General features: G+C 50.0%; 2 protein-coding genes across 30 annotated transcripts in view; one reads left to right on the top strand and one right to left on the bottom strand.

The window, feature by feature from the left end:
* The window catches only part of SMC1B (structural maintenance of chromosomes 1B), a 57,324-nt gene extending 50,458 nt beyond the window's left edge, over nucleotides 1–6,866 (top strand). The window contains exons 22-25 of one of the 2 annotated variants that reach the window (XM_019739238.2): nucleotides 490–641; nucleotides 2,568–2,637; nucleotides 5,215–5,325; nucleotides 6,571–6,866. In XM_019739238.2, the coding sequence (XP_019594797.2) occupies nucleotides 490–641; nucleotides 2,568–2,637; nucleotides 5,215–5,325; nucleotides 6,571–6,681 (444 nt within the window). In that variant the 3' untranslated portion in view covers nucleotides 6,682–6,866. The remainder of the gene's footprint in view (nucleotides 1–489; nucleotides 642–2,567; nucleotides 2,638–5,214; nucleotides 5,326–6,570) is intronic. The other variant, XM_019739239.2, reaches the window with a different exon arrangement.
* Nucleotides 1–19,138, bottom strand: part of FAM118A (family with sequence similarity 118 member A) — a 40,718-nt gene that overhangs the window by 8,666 nt on the left and 12,914 nt on the right. For 10 of the 28 annotated variants that reach the window (XR_012494173.1, XR_012494179.1, XR_012494180.1 and 7 more), the window contains exons 6-11: nucleotides 17,039–17,167; nucleotides 15,430–15,715; nucleotides 14,095–14,241; nucleotides 13,755–13,787; nucleotides 12,923–13,000; nucleotides 2,550–2,613 (exon numbers count right to left, since the gene is read on the bottom strand). Coding sequence is in view for 15 of the 28 variants with exons in the window: in XM_074326549.1 (XP_074182650.1) it covers nucleotides 12,319–12,383; nucleotides 12,923–13,000; nucleotides 13,755–13,787; nucleotides 14,095–14,241; nucleotides 15,430–15,715; nucleotides 17,039–17,167 (738 nt within the window). In the remaining 13 variants the exon portion in view is untranslated. Of the gene's footprint in view, nucleotides 1–826; nucleotides 2,614–8,657; nucleotides 9,798–12,180; nucleotides 12,384–12,922; nucleotides 13,001–13,754; nucleotides 13,788–14,094; nucleotides 14,242–15,429; nucleotides 15,716–17,038; nucleotides 17,168–19,138 lie in introns of those variants that run through there. The other 18 variants (XM_074326549.1, XM_074326543.1, XM_074326544.1 and 15 more) reach the window with 9 other exon arrangements.

Raw genomic sequence — 19,138 nt, 5'->3', positions numbered from 1 at the left:
TTTCAACATTTTTTACCAAGGGCTGTATGTGGTAAAATACACAAACATCCGGGCCGCTCACTCGAGGTGAAGTACGTATTGCCTCACCTGGTTTATTTAAGTAAACTAAATATATTTTTGGAAGTTGCTGCGGGCCAATTAACAATGGATTACAGACAGCAGTTGGCCCGCGGGCCGCAGTTTTGATACCCCTGGGCTAGGTCTTATTTTCAGGGAAACACGGTACTGCTGAGGCTTGAGTGGCAGTCTGGTGGGAAGGCCTGATCCTGTATGGATGTTACAGTGTTTTCCTCTCCACCCCACCCAGACAACCCTGTTGTCGTGATTACATGTGGAGCTAAATACATTCTTTACAGGCATTGGTATTTTCCCATAAAAATGGAGGACAACCTAACCAATAGAATAGTTTGCAGTTAAACTCTTGCAAATCCAAGTTGAAATTCACTAATTGCTTTTTTGATATTGCTAAATAAATAACACGTGTTTCAGGCATTTCTTAGCGCAGAGAACCCAGAAGAGCCTTACTTGGAGGGAATTAGCTACAACTGTGTGGCCCCAGGCAAACGGTTCATGCCGATGGACAACTTGTCAGGGGGAGAAAAGTGTGTGGCAGCACTGGCTCTGCTCTTCGCAGTGCACAGGTAGGTCACGGGGCTCTGGGCTGAGCATCAGGGCAGAGCCCAGGGAGCCGCCTGCGGAGTTCTGTCAGTCACCCGTCTTTAGCTGCATTTAGCATTAGTATGTGATACAGAACAGTTTTCTTTAGCCAGACAGTTCAGTCTATGTTTATGTCTGTAACAACTGAGACAGCAAATCTAAGAGAGAATTCAGTCTTCAACAGATTTTTATTCAATTTCTGTTATTATCAGGACCTACTAATATTTCAGCTTTAGAGAAAAGAAAAAAGAAAAGTAAATATTTGGAAGGGCAAGACGTGACATCAGAATTGCCAAAAAACAATAACAACCAACCCAAATAAAACAAAAATACCCCACCTTGTATATTATTTTCCTAGTCCATATTCAGAGATCTGCTATTTAGTAAAGAATGTTAAGCATTTATTCTGAAAAAAATGTTTAACCTCCTCATTTCTACTGATAATGGTGACACTGTTTGTAAAATAAATGAAGAAAAAGTTAGCTAAAGTTAAGGCAGTTAACGTTCACATTCAGCGCAGAGATGAAGACCTATGCTGTGGAGGATTCTGCCTCTATTTTCATGATCAGGAAGATTGACATACAAGTTGTACAGCTGATTCTTACTAGTCTCAAGAAGGAAAAGGAATGTGTCATTACAGAAAAGAAAAAGAAAGTCCCCTTAATGCAGAGAGATTTGGGGAAAAGCAGGAGCATGGATCTCAACATGAGCCTGTGTTGAGTAAATCTTACCAGAAGAAGACTATTTCTAAGTGTCAGCCCCTCCATTTACTTATTCGGTGGATATTCACTAAATATTTACTGTGTGTCGAGTGCTATTGTAGGCATTGGAGAGAGAGCAGTGATCCAAAAATCCCTGCCCCCAATAGTTCATTCTAGGTGGGGAAGACAGATGATAAATAAGGTATATTAGCAAACAAAGTCTCCAACGTGGAGATTATGAGAAATAGCAAATGCTGTAGAGAAGAAAATGGAAGTGGGAATGGAGATAGTAGCAGGGGAGGGTTGGCTGCATTAACGAGCCATTGGGAGGCCTCACTGAGAAGGGAACATGGAGCAGAGACAGGAAGGGATTCAGGGAGCAGCGATGTGGAAGCTAAGGGAAGAGTGTTAGTGAAGACTGGCAGGTGCAAAGGCCCTGAGGCCAGAGTGCGCCTGGCACCTGCAGAGAATGGATGGTGTGCAACAGTAGCAGGCTGGGGTTAGGAAACTACTGTAGCCATCAAGGTGAAAGATAGTGACGGGCTGGGCCAGGGTGAGGGCAGAGGGTTGAGCAGACAAGCGTGGGGTGTGAGGAAGGAGTCGGATGACTTGGCCTAACCAGCTAGAGTGATGAGCTGCGGTTAACTGGGGTGGAGACCGTGGGAGGGGGTAGGTTTGCAGGGGTAGGTGAGGAGTTTGATTTTGGATGAGTTTGAGCTATTTATTAGACACCCGTGATGTGAATTGTTGAGTAAGCTGGTGGATGTGTGAGGCAAGAGTTCAGGAGAGAAATCAGAACTATCACTGGAAGTGTGGGAGCCATCCACACGTGGTGGTATTTAAGACCAGATGAACTCAACAAGGGGGCTCGTCAGATAGAGGAGTGCCCCGCTCCTGCCGGGCACTGCAGTGTTAAATAGTTAGGAGTTGGCAGATAGGACTGGGAGGGAGCAGTGCATAAGGCAGGGGGAGTCCACCGGCATCCTTAATACCTGGGAGCAGGTGGGGGCGCCCCAGGTCCCGCCTGCAGAGCTCCTGTGGATGCAGTGGCACTGAGCCGTGAGCACTGGGCTTAGCAACACGGAGCCTACTGGTGACCTAGACAAGTGTCCAAAAGGATGTGTGGATTCATCCTGAATACTGTCATCCCTCTCCTCCATCTTGTAAAATGGACAGAAAGTTGTCACTTACTTGTCGTGTTCCCTCTAGTTTTCGGCCGGCTCCATTCTTCGTTTTAGATGAAGTGGATGCGGCCCTGGACAACACAAACATTGGCAAAGTAAGTTTCTCTCCGCTTTCATTTCCAGGAGTGTCTGTCTACAATGCAGGGCTCATGTTCTGGTCAGAAGGCAGCTTACCCTGGACAAAATCAGTTCACTTCATAACTGTCGATTAAAAATCAAATCTAAGTGAAATGTCTAAAAACAAGATGATTCAGGGTCATTTTCATTCAAAGTTTAGGGGCCCCTCGGAGTTTGTGGGGAATCAATCCATAGAGTCAAGGGAGGATCACTGTACTGGGTCCAGAACGTTGCTCCTAGAACTGGCTTCTCTCATCTGATAGATATGGGGATGTCGGGGTCACTGAATGCAGGCCCCGTAGCAAACAGGACCAAATTAGTTGTTTAATAAAGTCCAAAAATAACATCTCTAAATAAAATTCCAAAGGAATGAAGTTCAGAATTCTGCACCCTGCCCCCTCGTTCCATTTATTCAAGTTTATCCAGTTCCTGTACTTGTGTGCAAACCTGTTTTCAGTATTTGAGACAATGCAGGAACTATGGAAGGTTGAACGCTTGAGAGTTCGCTTTACAGTCAGCCCTCCAGATCGGTGCCTAGACATCCAAAGCCACCTGAGGCTGGCGGGCCACACGTCTTGACTGGGAATTTTTGACATGGGATTAGCCACAAACACTGCGGGGGCCATCACTGCCCAAGGGAGGGGTGGGTCGGGCCTGCAGATTCCCCGGGTCCTGGTCCCACAGCCAGAGAAAATCCAGTTTGGGAGATGGATTAGACTCTGAGTTCTGATTCCAGACAAGTCCACCTCCCAGGACTGACTGGGCTTTGCACTTACAGCTGCTTCCGAAGAAGCTGCTCTCGTCAGGCATGTCTCCGTTAACGAGGGAGTCGGCGTTCTGGCTTTACCTTCGTCTCGTGTGAGCTTGGTGGAGAGTTCTGCCTCCGAGAGCTGTAGGCACTCTTGGGTGCCACCGGCGGGTTCGGAGTCGCTAACGCTGACCTCCCTGATTTCTTACTCTGTTGACTTTCACGTGAAATGCTGGGGACTCAGGGGACTTGTAGGGGCTGCAGTCTGAGGTCCCTTCTAATGGCATGAGTGTCACCTCCCAGCACTCCCAAGTTGTATCTCTAGGAGACTGCTTCTGGACTTGCCACAGTGTGCCGAAGAACAGTACAGAAAACAAACCAGTCCCCAGCCCCCTGAACGCTGAGACGTCAGGCAGGAGCCACATTCTGTGACCTGCCAGACGTGAGGGTAACTGGGGGAAGAAGAACGGGAACAAAAGGACACCTTGACTTGTCTCTAGAATGCCAGCCAGTCTACACCAGCTGGCTGGACTCAAGGCCGGGCTCATGTGGGAGAAAGCGCCTCTTGGGTTGATTCGGCACTTTGTAGCCTGTGTTCCGTGTGTTGGGGGTGCAGGCGTCTGTCCCGGTGGATGGCCTCTTCTCAGTGGCATATAGGATGTCGTGTCTTCTAGCACAATGGAGATGTTTGTGTAGTGGCATCTCGGGGTCCTCAGTCTCAGTTAAGGCCCGTCTGTCATAGGGCACCCACCCATCCTGTGCTTTAAACCTCTCGGTGTCCCATTTGGCTGTGAGCTTTGCGTTCCTGGCACCCCACTGCTTACTGAGTGAGCAGTTGTGTAGGATGAGCCGCTGAAGTAGCTTCCGCACCCTGTGGTGGCCGTGGCGCCCAGCATTGACCAGAGGGCGTGCTCCAAGCCAAGTGCACGCCTTACAGCTCGCGTGCGTCTCTTCTCCTGCTGCTGTGACACGCCGACTCCAGGCCTGCATCAGTGACTGGCTACCGATGCTTCTGGCTGGAGTCCCTGTGTGGGCTCAGCCTCTTAGCCAACAGCAGGTGCCCCCCTCATCATTCAGCTCAGCCGGCGCCTCACTGCCCACCTGAAGCTGCCGCTCTTGCTGCCACAGCTGTGTCCTGAGTACCTGGGTGCAGCCAGGACCGGCGCACAGGCAGACCATCCCAGGGCCCGCGATGCAGGGCGTGGGCAGGCGTCTTGTTAGACTGTGGCTTCAGTATGGTTCCCCCCAGCTTGCCCACATTCCGAACAGTTTGTTCACCAGGACCCATCTCTGTCCAGTCTATCTTGTTCTCACTCTCATTCCTTAGAACTGACCTTCCCGAAGGAACCACTGAGTTCACCTTTCACCAAATGATGGGTTACGGATTATGAGTACGTACATCAGGCCGTACTTCCCCATCTGCAGGCTTTGGGTTGGTAAAATGAGAAGTTGGAGGTTTACACAGCAGCCCTTCTTCACCCCTCATAAAACATCTGTGTGGTCGTTTTTGTTTTATCTTGTTAGAAAAACCACGTATTTACAGGATATTGTAGAGAGAGCTTCGTTCCTAAAAATATTCTGAAGTTTCAGATCATAGATTTAATGAGGCTTATGTTTTTTTACTAACCTCTTATTTTAAAAGCTGAGCTATTTCCATTTCTGTGGTTGTGGTAGATTTACTGAATTACCAGGAAGGCAAGTGCCTTGTCACCTAAGAAGGGCAGACTAAAACATGCAGAATCACGGTCCCCAGAGCCCAGAAACAAGGCCTTTCCTCGTAGGTGAAACGTGTGTTTCTTCCTCCCAGGTATCAAGTTACATCAGAGAGCAGACGCAGGAACAGACTCAGATGATAATCATCTCCCTAAAAGAGGAGCTGTATTCCAAGGCCGATGCCCTGATAGGCATCTACCCAGAGGTAAAGGGGGAGGGGGCCCCGGCAACACCCTCAGGCCCTCGTGGAGTCTGCAGACACTGTTTGATGCAGTTGCTAAATATAGGTTTGAATGATTTTTTAAAATAAGATTTAAAAGGAACTACTCAGATGTTTTTCTATGGCAGTTCACAGAGATTTAGAATATTTTAAGTGAAAAAGCAAATAAAAAATTGTAGAATGTGATAGTTTTGTTTGTAAAATAGTAGTACATATTAACTACTAGTACAGTTAGTACAGCTAACAGAGTAAACTGGTAACATTGTATTTCAGTTTCTGTAATATTTGAATGTTTTAGACAAAAACAAATGCATTGTGGTAGAACTAACAAGGAACCATTTATCTTTCAAAAGTACCAGAAGAAAACAAAAAAATTGATCAGAAGTTCCAAGTTGTATAGTAACTTTCAGACTTTGAACACACCTTTCTTAGGTGGTTCAAAATGCTTACCTGAGCTAATGGAGTAGAGCAGCTAATTCTAATCATTCAGTTTGGGAACAGTTCGGTTTTACTTCCTGAGTTTTCTTTCAAGCTAAGATAAAAATGGATTTCTCTTGCTGTGCTTACAAAATGTTAGGGGACCACTGTAAATATGAGAAATAAAATTCTCATTGGAAGGGGTGGGGAAAAAGTCCTTTTTCTCTGCGCATCTTAGATCTCTGGCTGGAGCCTGTCAGTCTGCCTGGCAGAGGGGTTAGGAGAGAAAACAAACAGGAGTCACGAACACGTGCCTGGAGCAGGTGCACAGGGTATAGCAGCAGGAGTAACCCACGCGGGCGGTGCTCCACCACCTTAGGCTGAAGCAAGGGAAAGGGACGGGCTGGGGGCTTCCGGGAGGTGGGGGAGCAAGTAATGGCGGGCAGGTGACTGGGAAAAGTATGGGAAACAAGGTGTGTTCAGTCAGGTTTGCTCTGCAGACTCAAGTAGGTGCCTTCTCCTTTGCGAACCTGTAAGAGCACGGAGGGTGTCATCTTCCACATAAACGTAAATGCCCTTTACGTTTATGAAGGAAAGCTTAGGCCCAGTCTGTTCCTTTTCCTGCATCTAAGGTTCTCAATCGCTCAAAACAGTCCATGTGCCAAAGAGCCATATTGGGGTGGCATATTCTAGTGCCTTTTCCCAGATATACAAAAAAGAGAGCTGATGTAAATGCTTCTTTGGTGGCTATAAGGAGTTTGCTTTTTAAATGCAAATCACTTTACATTTACTAACACCGTTTGCTCATTCCAGCAAGACGACTGCATGTTCAGCCGGGTGTTGACCCTCGACCTTTCTCAGTATCCAGACACTGATGGCCGAGAAAGCAGCAGGAGACAGCGGGAGAGTCCTGTAGGGACCTAGTGTGCCCTGGAGCAGCTGCCAGCCCAGGGCAAACAGGGCAGTCAGGGTCGTCATTGTTTAGTTCTCACGCTGATGTTCAAACAGCCCTGAGTAACCTACTCCTGGAGCGAGCAAGACAGCCTGCTGCCACGTCAGAGAAAGCTTATTACCCGCCAAAGATGCGGCAGCTCAGTTCCGTTAGTGTTCAGGCCCCATCCCCATAGGTAGTTTCTGTGAGTTAGCTTTGAATGACTTTTAAAAAGAAACCAAAGGTACAATTTTGTGCCACAGTTTTAACTTCCATTTTGAAAGCCAGTGAGAAAAACATTTAAATTCTACATCATCATCATGCTGGTCTCACCTTGTCCGTTTAATCTTTAAGGGATACTCTTGGTTTCTAAGGGTACTAGTTAGAGGGTGTTGCACCTGGGTTTTATGAGAATTTATTTCACAGGCACTGATGTGAATATTAAAATATCAATAAAAAATAAATATTCTAATTTCAAATGTCTCCAATCTACAATTATATAAACAAAATAAAAATTTTAGGTGAAATTGAATTATGTTTCAATGCAATCTAAATTTTCCTAAATTTCTGTTAAGGAAATACTGGAGAACACAGGCTTTCCCAGGTAACAACTGACTTCTCCACTTAAATCCATTGTTATAGGTGGGGAAAAAGTTGCAGAATTTTCAACAGTACTGCGTCTCCGTTTCAAAACGGCATAGAACAGCTGAGGTGCTGGTCGTCTTGTTTATGGCCCAAGTGCTAGCCAAGGAGTGGCCTCTGAGTAACGGACTCGCTTCTGAGCTGCACGCTGTGCCCACAAAACAGGTCAAGTCACATGGCCTGCGCCTGCCTCACCTGCGCACGCCATGAACTGTACGTAGCACAAGCCACTATTTGTCCTTCGGTCCTTCTTTAGTACCGGCCATACCGTTTAAATTACTGACATCCTCTGCCTTGACAGACATCAACTTGACACTGAAGTGTCCCCGCGGTGCCACCTGAGCTCAGTGTGGACCCTCATCTACCTGGGCTGTTTCCTCATAGCCTGGGACCCAGACTATGAGCCTTCAGCGCAGTCAGTTTAAGGCGATATACTCATTCCTGAAACCGCCGTGCTGTGCCAAGTCCCAGTGAAAGCCTCAGGACCAGGGCACTGCACCCCCAAAACACACAGGAACCTAATCAAATAATAGCTGGTTGACACACATTAAATGGTTCAGAAATGCCCAAATACCACAGTAAGTATGGCGCAGTTCTCTCAAAAGCACTGAGGTCGCTTGTGAAGTGGGCGTTGGGGGTGATGAAGTGGGCAAGTGGTGGAAGGGGGTGTCCTCGGCCGGGCAGGGCTGGCGTGTGCACGTGGCACATTCCACAGCTCTGCTCCATGGGGTGCAGTCCACTTTCCCGCGGCACAGACAGGTCGGCAACTTCTCTAAAGGTGAGGCAGCCAGGAGGCTAGTATGTAGCCGCCTGCCTAATTATTTAAAATGTAACCACTTAAAAATGTAAGAAACACTAGCTGCGGCAATAACAGCAGGCTTTGTCCCCGCCCCCCCACACACCTGGTGTTTCTCACAGACAAAGCCACACATTAGCAGAGGAGGCATGCTCAAATCATTTCTAATTAGTCAAGCTGGAGTAAATGTGCATTTGAAAACAAACACTCCAGAACGGACTAGATTCCTTCCCTATAGAAAGGAGGCCTCCTTCCAGGAGTCTGACCCTGGGCTTGTCGGGAGCTTTCCAGTTCTGCATCCTGTTCTGTATCATTTTCCACGCCTCGGGCCAACTTTCGGATTCACATATCCATCCCTGAGGGCACTTTTTAAATGTGTCTTAAAAATACAACTTATAATTTGCTTTTTCAAAACTAAACATTCAAGCAATCACTTACTTGACTTCACAACTGAGGAGCAACTCTAAAGTGTCACTAAGTAAATGACATCGCGCCTTGTCATTAACTGAAGAAAAGCTGAGCACACAGAACTGAAGTTAAAATTTTATTGATGACCAGAGTACCAGAAGATTTGTTCCCCATGCTTCAGAAAGAAAAAGGTCTTGAGCAGGCCCCCGGCTTATCCCTCTCCCTACACGCCCCAACCTGCCTCCTGTTCTGAACTCTGTCCTTGTGGGAGCGCCAGTGCCCTCAGTGGTGAGTGTCCTATTGCTTGGCAAGGAAGGTCATGTAAAAGTAGGCAACCTCCGAAACGGAAACGGGGCAGAGCCTCTGCCATGTCACAGCAAGCCCCGCACCGCCGAGCGTACCCCAGAAAGCGTGACAGGCGCCGCCCTCCCAAGGTCTACCTGCCTCACTGCAGGTCCCGTCACAGGCCAGGGAGAAGGGCCGAGGGTGGACCTGCGCCTCAAACAGCCTCCAACAGCCTCGAGAAGCTTGGAACTTCCACTCCTAACTAAAGCTTAGAAACTGGTCTGTGCCCACAGGTCATTTGTCAGCCACCAGCCCCAAGATGGACTTGCACACCAGGAACGGCAGTTCTGAAAAGGCCCCTGGTTCCTCATGACTTCCCCTGCTACACCTGCCATTCTCTGGAGCCGCAGGTACCAAGTGTGATTCCATAGGCGCCCTGGGATCCGGCCATTCTTCTGAAACACGGACCGCTCACGAGCAGTCAGCGCCTCACGTTCCACGCTTCCTTTACTATTTACCAACGTAACAAACATACTTGAAAAGGTTTTCTATAGTAATATATTTCCACGTAAAAATTACAAATTTAGGAGTCTTATTTCTTATTTTCTCTTTGGCAACTACTGTTGCTTGGACAGTCTTCACTCTCCCCCTTTTGTTAGGAAAAACCACCCTCGCAGAGGGCGTGTCACATGGGAGCCGGGACACCGGGTGTCCCCGCCGCCGATTTGGTCCCTGAGGTAGTTGTCACCAGTGCTCACGAAGGCTACCTGCAGTGTGTGCGCTTCACTCCCGAGCGGTGAAAGTCACACAGTGGACTCTCCCCCAGCCTGAGGGCCACACCCCACATGGCTCTTTTGGGGTACACGGCGGTTTACAGGTGAGAGGTCTGAGTGGGTTCTCTGAACACTCCTCATCGTTGGGGTGCGGCACTGGTTACAGAAGGCTGGTTTTAAAGATTTCAAGACCCTCCAGCATCCTCTGTTCAAACAAAAAGAAGAGAATGCCAAAATGTTAAGGTTTAGCTTGAGGGAGTCTCTGCGACAGGATTCCTATTTCAGAACCTTTTATAGCTCCTTGCGCGTAATGGCTCTGAAAAGGTCTCCATAATGGAACTAGTAGCCACGGTCCAGAAATGGTTTTGTGAGTCCTAAATACCATCCGGGGACAGGTCAGTTATGACACTAGGTGTGCGAAGATCTGTGGAAATCTCAGCCCATAGATGTGGGTGCTCTCCCCCCCTCTTAGTGGAGTGGGAGGGGCAGTTCCAGCACATGTAACAGGAGCCTGCTGACGCGCCGAGGATGATGGTCAGGGTGCGTGCACAGGGGAGCCCGCCACGGTGCCCAGCTCCAGTGGGCAGGGCCGGCGGGCGGCAGCACCAAGATGAACCCTGGTCTCGCCCACAGGCAGGACGGACAAGCTTTCTGTAAAAAACAGACCAGAGGGCTTTGCCTGCCTGGGGAGAAGCGCGCTGGCTGGGCGCTGGCATCGAAGGGTACCCCGGGGAGCCCCGGGCCGGCTTGCCCACTGCGCCACAGCAAGTCCATGGGCAGTGAGCCCTGCCACCAGCGGGGGACAAAGCTCCCTATTCACAGCTGCTGTGGCACCGAGAAGTCCCCCGGGCCTGCCTTTCTAGGCATCTCAGGCACCAAGGGGCCCCAGACCCCCGATGTGAGGAAAACAAGGCAGGGAAGACGCTAGTGGCCCGAGGAAACCACTCCAAGAACACCAGTCTGGTTTCGTTTCTATTTAGTTACACATGTCCCTACTGGCTGAATTCATAATCCACATATCTGCTCCTCAAAGAGTTTTATCCAAAACGCTATCTATCACCGTGGAAACCTCCCTCTACTGACGTGCACTGAAGTTGTGCAGCATCTGGGGGAGACGATGCGGAGTCCGCTGCCCTCGGAGCTGAGCCATCCTCCCAAGAGGCTCCCAGCGCACGGTCCCTACAGGGAAGCACAAGGCCACAGCCTCCTCTGTTGCCTCCTGCCACCAGTCCTAACTCAGGCCACCACTCACACTGCAAGCAGCTGTTTTGTAAATTGCCTTATTTTATTTGATCAAGGTTATTTGCATTCAGTACATGTTCCTTGTGGTGTAGAAGGGAAATGTATCAGTTCTGCTCAAACATACCTACTGGGGAATTTAAATGTTAAATAAGTAGGGAACTGTCATGTTAAAGGCTTCCGAGCTCTGAAATTCTTGGTGGATTCTTAGATAAGTGTTGAAGAGTATTTTACTGAGCTTTTCTTATACAGTAACAAAAAGGAGACTGCTATCTGAAAATCCTCCAAACCAGGCTTTTCAGGAATGGAGTCAGGTACCCAGAAAGGCCTCTGGTTTCTCCAGGATGTGAAAACACATCATAGTCATAAAATAACTGATGCCGTGAGAAAGAATAACTCAGAAAACAGGAGCTCCTAGAAATTAATGGTGACACTGTCAAAATAAGCACTTCACCCAAAGGCTTGAATATCATTGTGGGAATCTCCCAGAAACTTTTTGAAAAAATGAGGACAAAATGAAAATTAAGACATCAGAGAAAACAGTAGAGACTAGAAATCAATCAGGAGATCCCAACTGCTGTGAATTCAAGGAAGAGGGAACAGCAAAGACAGAAAGGTATAAATGAGGAAAACATAGATTATTCCAGAACTGGAGTGATGGAAAAGAAAAATAGAGCAACGTATATAAAAAGAATCCACCTAAATACATCCTCATGAGATTTCTAAACATCAAGGAAAAGGAAGACCCTAAAAGCTTCCAGAAAGGAAAGCAATGGGTCACCCACAAACCGCTGAGCTCGGGGTTGACATTAGACCCTCTTCGACAGGAAACCTGAATGCTGAACCCAGTGGAGTTCTGGGAGGAATCACCACCGCGGAGTATGAGGACCCTGCAGACACCTGCAGACATGCCAGTCCCTGGGGAGCTGGACTGGGGGAGCGACCTGAGGACGGCCCGGCAGAATGGTTGTGGGGGTGGGCTGGGGGAAGAAGGGAGACCTGGCAGTAATGTAGGAGAGCAAGGAAGGGGCATCCCGTCCCAGGGTGACAGGCAGGCAGCAGAACAGCAGAAGATGTCTCGGGAAAGGAGGGGCAGTGTGACGGAGAGAATGCACAGTGAAAATACTGTGAAACTACGTTTTGGACAACAGGCAAAGAAGACTCTAGAAACTCCTCAAAACATAAAAAGCACAAGTAATACCTATATGCAACAATCAAAAGGGGAGCATAACTAGCGGAATGTGAGGAAAAGAGCACATTTGACCTTGACAGTGAGAACATGACCTGAAACTGGCCCAGAAACCGGGACCCTGGGCCCATGAACACGACACACAGTACGCTAACCAGGAAAGATATTTACATTGTTTTAATCAAATAAATGGTTTTGTTCTCCCACTTTTACAGTCAACCTATAGACACACTGAGGCTAATTTCCTTTCAGTCCAGTAACCATGGAGATCAACAAGGACGGTGGCAAGATGGCAGGCCTAAGGACGTAAGATGAGGAAGGGGAGGGAGGTGGGCAGGGGCCTATCACGGCCCAACCTTCGCCCTGGGAAGTCAGAGTAATGGGAAATCAGTACCCTGGTTAAAGAACTAGGAAGACTACACTGTCCAAACCAGGGAGGAGCAGGGAGGGGACAGTGACAGGGCTCACCCTCGAGTCCACAGAGACTCTAACTAAATGGTTTAAATATGTCTCATTCAGTCATAGAGGCAACAAGAAATGATTTAAAGTGGTTTTCTCTGGAGACTGTGACGTAAGTCAGGATAAGGGGAGTGACTGAAAAGCGCGGGTGGGTTCCCAACAATGTTCTGTATCTTGAACCGGATGTGATCGCGTGGGTGTATTCACTCTGAGAAAACTCACTGGCCGCCCTACAACCTGGGTGCTTTGTGTATTTCTTTTCAATAACACGTTAACTTACACAGAAAGTTCCAGAAGCGGGTACCTCTGGGCAGTTGGCATGATGTGCGCATCACGCCTTCTACCAAGAGCCAAGGCAGGCAAACAAAGCACCGTGACGGGACCCGCCCACAAGTCGGGCAGACCTGCCGCAGTCCCCACGCAGGAAGGGCCTAGGCCAGTACCTGACTGTCTGCGCTTCTTGGCAACTTCAGTTCCGTTCTCTTCTAGCTTCCTCTTCGCACAGTCCTGACACGCGTTACCTGAAAGACGAAGACTTCGTAAGGGCTCATCTCCTAGGACCCACCGTCCACGGAGCAGTGTACACACCGGCTCTTACCACAGAGGACGTCTACAGAGCTACAGCTTTTCTCAAAAGAAAAGCAGGGCTCGGGTCACATTTAAGTGAGGAGGCAACTATAGTAAGTGTATCCTTTCCGTGGAAATGAGGTAGAAGGGAAGTTGCTGAGCTTCACAGTTTGTAATTCCTAAACTGGGTCTGCGGAGCCAATGGGGGAGCTGGGCGCTGACCAATGGGCTGACGGCGTGGAGAAAGCTGGTGCCAAGGTCACCCCAGGGGGGACACCGGTGGCTGCAGAGCTTAGGCACAGCGTGTGAATTCAGAAACAGGCAGAACTGGCCAGTAGGGAAAATGTTCACATTTCACACACGTGATCAACAGAAATGGATATGGACGCTCAAGACCTTTGCAATTCAACTTTCTGAAGGATGGGTCACAGTCACCATGTCCCGACCAGATGCTGTAACACAAACAAACCTGTCCTGATTTCCGGGACGCCTGGCCAGTGGGTACAGGCCCCGGTCTGACTACACCGAGCTTCCACGGAGAGCACTTCTAGGCCGTTCCCCGTGGCAGCGACTACCTCTGGGGGAGCTGTTCTAATGCAGGCTAAGGACTTACTGTGAGGACGTGTTTAGGATTTTCCAAGGAGGGGCAGGAAGAGAACGGGTTGAGCGGGCAGGAAACACGCTGATAAAAACCAAGGTCTGCCTTACCCAACAACGTGGTGCTGTCCACTTGATCCGCGTCTGGGGAACAAAGGAAAACAGTCAGGACACCCGACTTCACACACCCTCCCCTCCGGCGGCCGGTGGAGACGGTGGCGAGGCCACTGCCCGCTGGAATGCCGGCTCCAGCACTGTGGAAGCGTGGGCTAGTTAGTGCCCTCTTCTCCACCTCCAGGGCCACGGGCAAGCCCGAGCCGGCCTGGCACACAGGGAGCCTGGAGTGGTCCCCACTGTCACTATTAGGTCTGTCGTCGCCAGATGCCACCCTCTCCAGCCAGGAGAGGCGCCTCACCAATGTAAGTACAAATGTCCTTAAGGACACACTCACTGATGACAAGTCCCAAAGATCTCTCAGGCCCCTGGCAGCTGCCAAGGTCTGGAAAAGGGGCCTCGGCGGGGCCGGGAAGGCACTCAGCGGCACGCTCCAGGAGCCCAAGCTCACGCGGATTTACATGGGGTCCTGGTCCTCCGGGTACTTGTGCGTGTGGAGGCAAGAGAGGGGTGGTTAGGGGCAGAGGGGCTGCAAACAGGCCTGGTGGGGACGCACAATGGTCCACTGCACTCTGCTGCCAGGCCAGGCCCCAGCCCCAGCACTAACTGGGTAAGCGAGTCACCTCGCCGAGCTTGTCTCATCAGCTCCAAAAGCAGCAGTGGGTACTGTGACTACAAGTGGAGAAAGGGCAAGACTGTCACACTCAGAGCAGTGTGTGTGACACAGCACACGTGTTGCCTTCTCCTCTTAGTGAGAAACTGACGACTGCCCTTACTACACTTCTGTGCACAGAAACGCAGCTGAAATCGGCCCATCCCGCTGACGATGAGAAATTCGGAAAAGGACTAGCGGGGGCCACGGCGCTGGCCCATCCCTGCGTCCAGCTACCCACGACCTTAGCCTTCTCCAGGCTTCAAGTTCACAGCTGGTCACATCCGGCCGCCCGACTGCGCGGCTGACCCAATTCCACGGCGTGGCCGAGTGTCTGGTTTCCCGTTACAACTGAATGACAGTCAATACACTTTTCCAGGCTCGCCGTCATCCATGTTTTATGACACCCAACTGAAACCCGTGACCTTCACTCAGGTCAAGACGACCCGTTTAAGAACTGCTCGGTTATCCTGGTCCTTCCTGGCAGGGGAACACTTCCCCTGGGGAAGGGCCTAGGAGAATTACTTAAAAGGGGGGCTGCACTCAAAGAACAGGGAAAAGATGTGCTTTGGAAAAAGAAGTCTTCCTAAGACCATTTTTGTGCCTCTGCAGTTTTAACTTTTAAAATGCAGTGACAGGATAAAGGTCTGAAGTATCTGCATTTCCCGGGTGGTCAGCATCACTGCTGAGGAAGCGGCTGAGTTTTCTTTCTTGGTTCAGGTAACTTGAAGCGCGGCCGTCATCCGAAACAGGAGTAAGTGTGCACAACTACACACACGGCTCACTCCCAAGTCCTATTTCCAGACTGTTACTATCACACCAGCTACCCCAGTCTTCTATTTTTAAAGTCCACAGAGACATTTTTAGACAATAGCTGGAAGACTGGGGACTTGAACGGTATGTAAGTAACACCTCACTTCTATGTTGTGGTCCATACGTTACATCTCAGGAGAAAAGTGGGGGGACGGAAGAAGCGTCCGGTTTTATAGACTGAAGCGGGAGGACGACACCCGCGCGTACCTGGGCTCCACTGTCTGCAGAGCTGAGCGGCGAGGTCCTGCACGTACCCCGGGAAGTCGTCGAAGCGGCCCCCGTAGGACACGAGCTTGATGCCGTGCAGCAGCATGTCCGCCTGCTGCTTGAAGAAGTGGTCCTCGCTCTCCTTGAGCACAAGCATGTAGTGCTCCAAGTCCACCTTGTTGGGCACCGAGTAGAGGAACAGGGCCTGGAATATCTGATCACGGAGCGTCTCTCCACAGCCCACAAACAGAAAGGACTTGGTGCGGTACAGGTTCTGGAGCGCTTCCTGTGAGAAACCAACAGGGAGGCTCGTCGAGCGCTCCAGGTCAGACCGCCAGCCCCGTGACAAACCACAAAGCAGCACATCTGCGGTTCGCATCGCCGCTGCCTGGCAGGCCGATCCCGGGAGCCACCCCACGCGAGGGACAGTCGGGAAGGTGGCGCCCACGCCAGGTGCTCAGGCCCATCTAGGAAGCGCGGTGCAAAGGCCCGAGCTCAGCTGACGGCGCCTCGGCACCACGGAGCCTCTTCCTGTCCAAGCCAGGGGACTGGCCCAGGCCCCGCGCTAATGTCATGCCAATGAACCAAAGAAGGGGGGCCCTCTGCCCACCCACTAGTCCTGTCGGTCACTCAACTCTCCTAGAATGTGTGCAATTTTAAACATTAAATAAGGACATGAAATTGTTCAGTTCAGAACAGCACATGCCACATCCTGGAATTAACATTGGTCTCAATGGATCATAGATGGGAACTTCTAGGGGGTGGGAGTGGGGGGGCTGGTGTAAAGAGAACAGGGTTTTGGGGAGACAGGGCAGCAGGGTTGAAGAGGGACCAGTGACAGTGACCCGAGGGTGAGGGCACAGATGGGGGGGGAGGGGGCAAAGATTATATGGGGTCACTCAGGCAAGCAGGGGAGAACCAGCAATTCAGACCTATCTCAGAGGGTCAGTGTCAGATCAGGCGTTTCTCACAAGCCAGGCCGCTTCCTGGTGTAGCCGCGCAGCCTCCCCAGTCATCCTCGGGCCTCCCCCCACCCCCGCCCCTGCCCCACAAGCCCCCGGGCAGCCCTGAGCTCACCAGGGACTCGGGGAAGACACTGCTACAGAAAGGAGTTTACAGCTGCCCTCTGTCTAGGAACCCAAGAAAGCCTCACAGAGAATGAAATTTTAAAAGTAGATTTTGAAAGCTAAAGAGTATGCTAAGTAGAGAAAGGAGTTTCAGACAGGAAAGCGCCTGAGTGAACACAGAAAAGGCGAGGAGGAGGGCAGAGAGGCCAGAGAAACCACCACAGACCTTGCAGCCCTGTCAGCCATGCTGACGAAATTCAGCCGTAACCCTGAGCAAGAGCCACTGAGCGGCTGGTGGCGTGGACAGTCAGGTGGGACTGATGTTTTAACTTTAACAGGACCCTGCGACCACGTCTACTGAGTGTCTGTGCGACGTGCCAGACCCAGTGCCAGGCCCTGGACACACAGTGGAGACAGGGGCACAGCCCAGTGCCGGCAGCTGTGTGGCCCCCAGGGCAGGGACGCAGGGAGGCTGCTGCCAAGTGCTCGTGGCCACCACACAGTCCCAAGGGGTCCACATATGACTAGTAACATGGCCGTACCATTACTTCTGCGTCCTGAGTGACATCTTTATATCCCGATGGGTCCAACACCAGCCCACAGGGGTCTGTGTACAAGCCGTGAATATGAAGGACGCCGTATCTCATGTGGCCTCGTGCCCACTGAAGGACCTGTCGAAACCAAGCCCAGACAAGAAAGACACCTGGTGTTACGGAAAACAGATGGAAGGGAAAATGTCTAAACTGGATTCATGGTTTCCCTACCTACCTTGGAAAGACTAAGAGATTTGCCATTTACAATTATACCTTGAAAACCTGAGAGTAAGTCAGCAGTTGGCGCTAGCAACTCCTGTCAGAGCTCATGAAAAAGGACTTCTTTGAAGACAGACAGTCATTAGAAAATAACTCTAACATCTGAGGTTCCAGAAGCAACTATGAGGACCTTCACTTCAAGTTACACGTCATATTGTCGTTCATTACTGCTATGTATACAGTGTTTCTAGACACAGAAAAAAATATATGGAAAAAATAATTGATCAAATAACCCTAAACTGATTTCAGTTCACGCTTCAGAACAAAGGTCCTTCGGGAGACACTCTTTGCGTCCATTCCATTTCATCCTCATGCCAGCGCTCTCTCCTCGGGGGGCAGTCCTGGCATCATCAGACAGACCAACACCAGCAGCTCTACCCACACAAAACAGGCAGATGAGCAGCTGGCACTTCTGCCACGTGCCATCTGCCGAGTTTCCAGAGACACTATTTACATCATGAACGAGCCTCACAGATGGGACCACACTGCTCGGACATGTCGCACAGGTTCTACCCAGAGACGGTGTGACTCCAGCACAGGGACCGTGCCAGCACAGCCCCAGCGCCACTCTGCGCAGGGCAGACGGCCTGTGCCCAGCGGCCCAGGGGCACATGGCCGCCCACCGTGCTTTCTTTGCCGAGCTCTGGAGAAAGGCTGTCAAAGGGAAGTTCTTGGGGCACAAGCCAAGCCCTGTCCCCATCAGATCCTGAACGAGACGTCACCTCGACAGGCTTCAGGTTGTGTGTAGAGCGGGGCTAGGACCTGCCCTCAGGACGTGAAGCAGACAAGGCAGGCAGCAGGATTAGTTAGCAGTAATAGCACAGCTTTACGCAACTCACAAGCGACACAGACACATCATACAAGAAATATGGTCAGTGAAATGAAACTGTTCAACCTTAGTCATAAGAGAAAAATGTAAAATGTCACCTGTCCTAAGGGTGAACTGTATCTTGTTTTGCTTTTTAGTAACGTCACGTGCTGGCACGACATCGGAAAGGAACACAGGCACCCTCAGAGCTACTGCGGGTTTGGTTCCAGAGGAACGGAATGAAGTGAGGACGGCAAGAAAGAGAGTTGTAACCTTTTTGCTGTGAGGGTCTTGCCTTCAATTTGTATTAGGTTGGTGCAAAAGTAATTGCGGTTTTTGCAATTGTTTTTTACCTTTTAAACCGCAATTATTTTTGCACCAACCTAATAAACGCGAGACCTGTGAAGCACCATACAGCGAGGTGTGCCTGTACCCCCAAACACCGCTAGTGGGGGTACAAACTGGGAATCCTTCTGGAAAACAATTTGGTAATTTATATCATCTGTCTTTAAAATATTCATGCCCTTGACCCTGAAACTCTTCTAGGAATTTATCCTAAAGAAATAAACAGACGTTCAGCAGTGGAAGGATTTTCACTGTTGCCTGATTTGTAATAGTGAAAACGTGCTAATAATAAGAGCAGAAGGCTAACAATTACACTTTAGACTTACAATTATATTGCCTTTTAAAAACAGCTTCATGCTAGGAAAACGCTCACAGTAAAATATTAAGGAAAACTATCAGGGTAATAACTTTACACGTACTGCAATCCCAAGTGGTTAAAAATAAAGAAATAGCCAGTATTCACAGAACAGGACTGTGGGTGATTTCGCCTTCCTCGCTATTTTATTACCCACGTTTCCTTCCATGACTACATGCAGGTGGGAAACACTTGCAGGTCAGCAGGACACAAGGACAGGAGCAGGCTGGGGTCGTGGGAAGTGCAGGGCGTCCTCCCCACCAACCCCGAAGCAGAGGCCCACCAAGGCCTGACCAGGTCCTGTGGGGTCTCAGGCTGGAGG

Source organism: Rhinolophus sinicus, linkage group LG02, assembly GCF_036562045.2.
Source record: "Rhinolophus sinicus isolate RSC01 linkage group LG02, ASM3656204v1, whole genome shotgun sequence".
NCBI classification, from domain to species: domain Eukaryota; kingdom Metazoa; phylum Chordata; class Mammalia; order Chiroptera; family Rhinolophidae; genus Rhinolophus; species Rhinolophus sinicus.
This window is presented reverse-complemented; position numbering and strand designations above follow the sequence as displayed.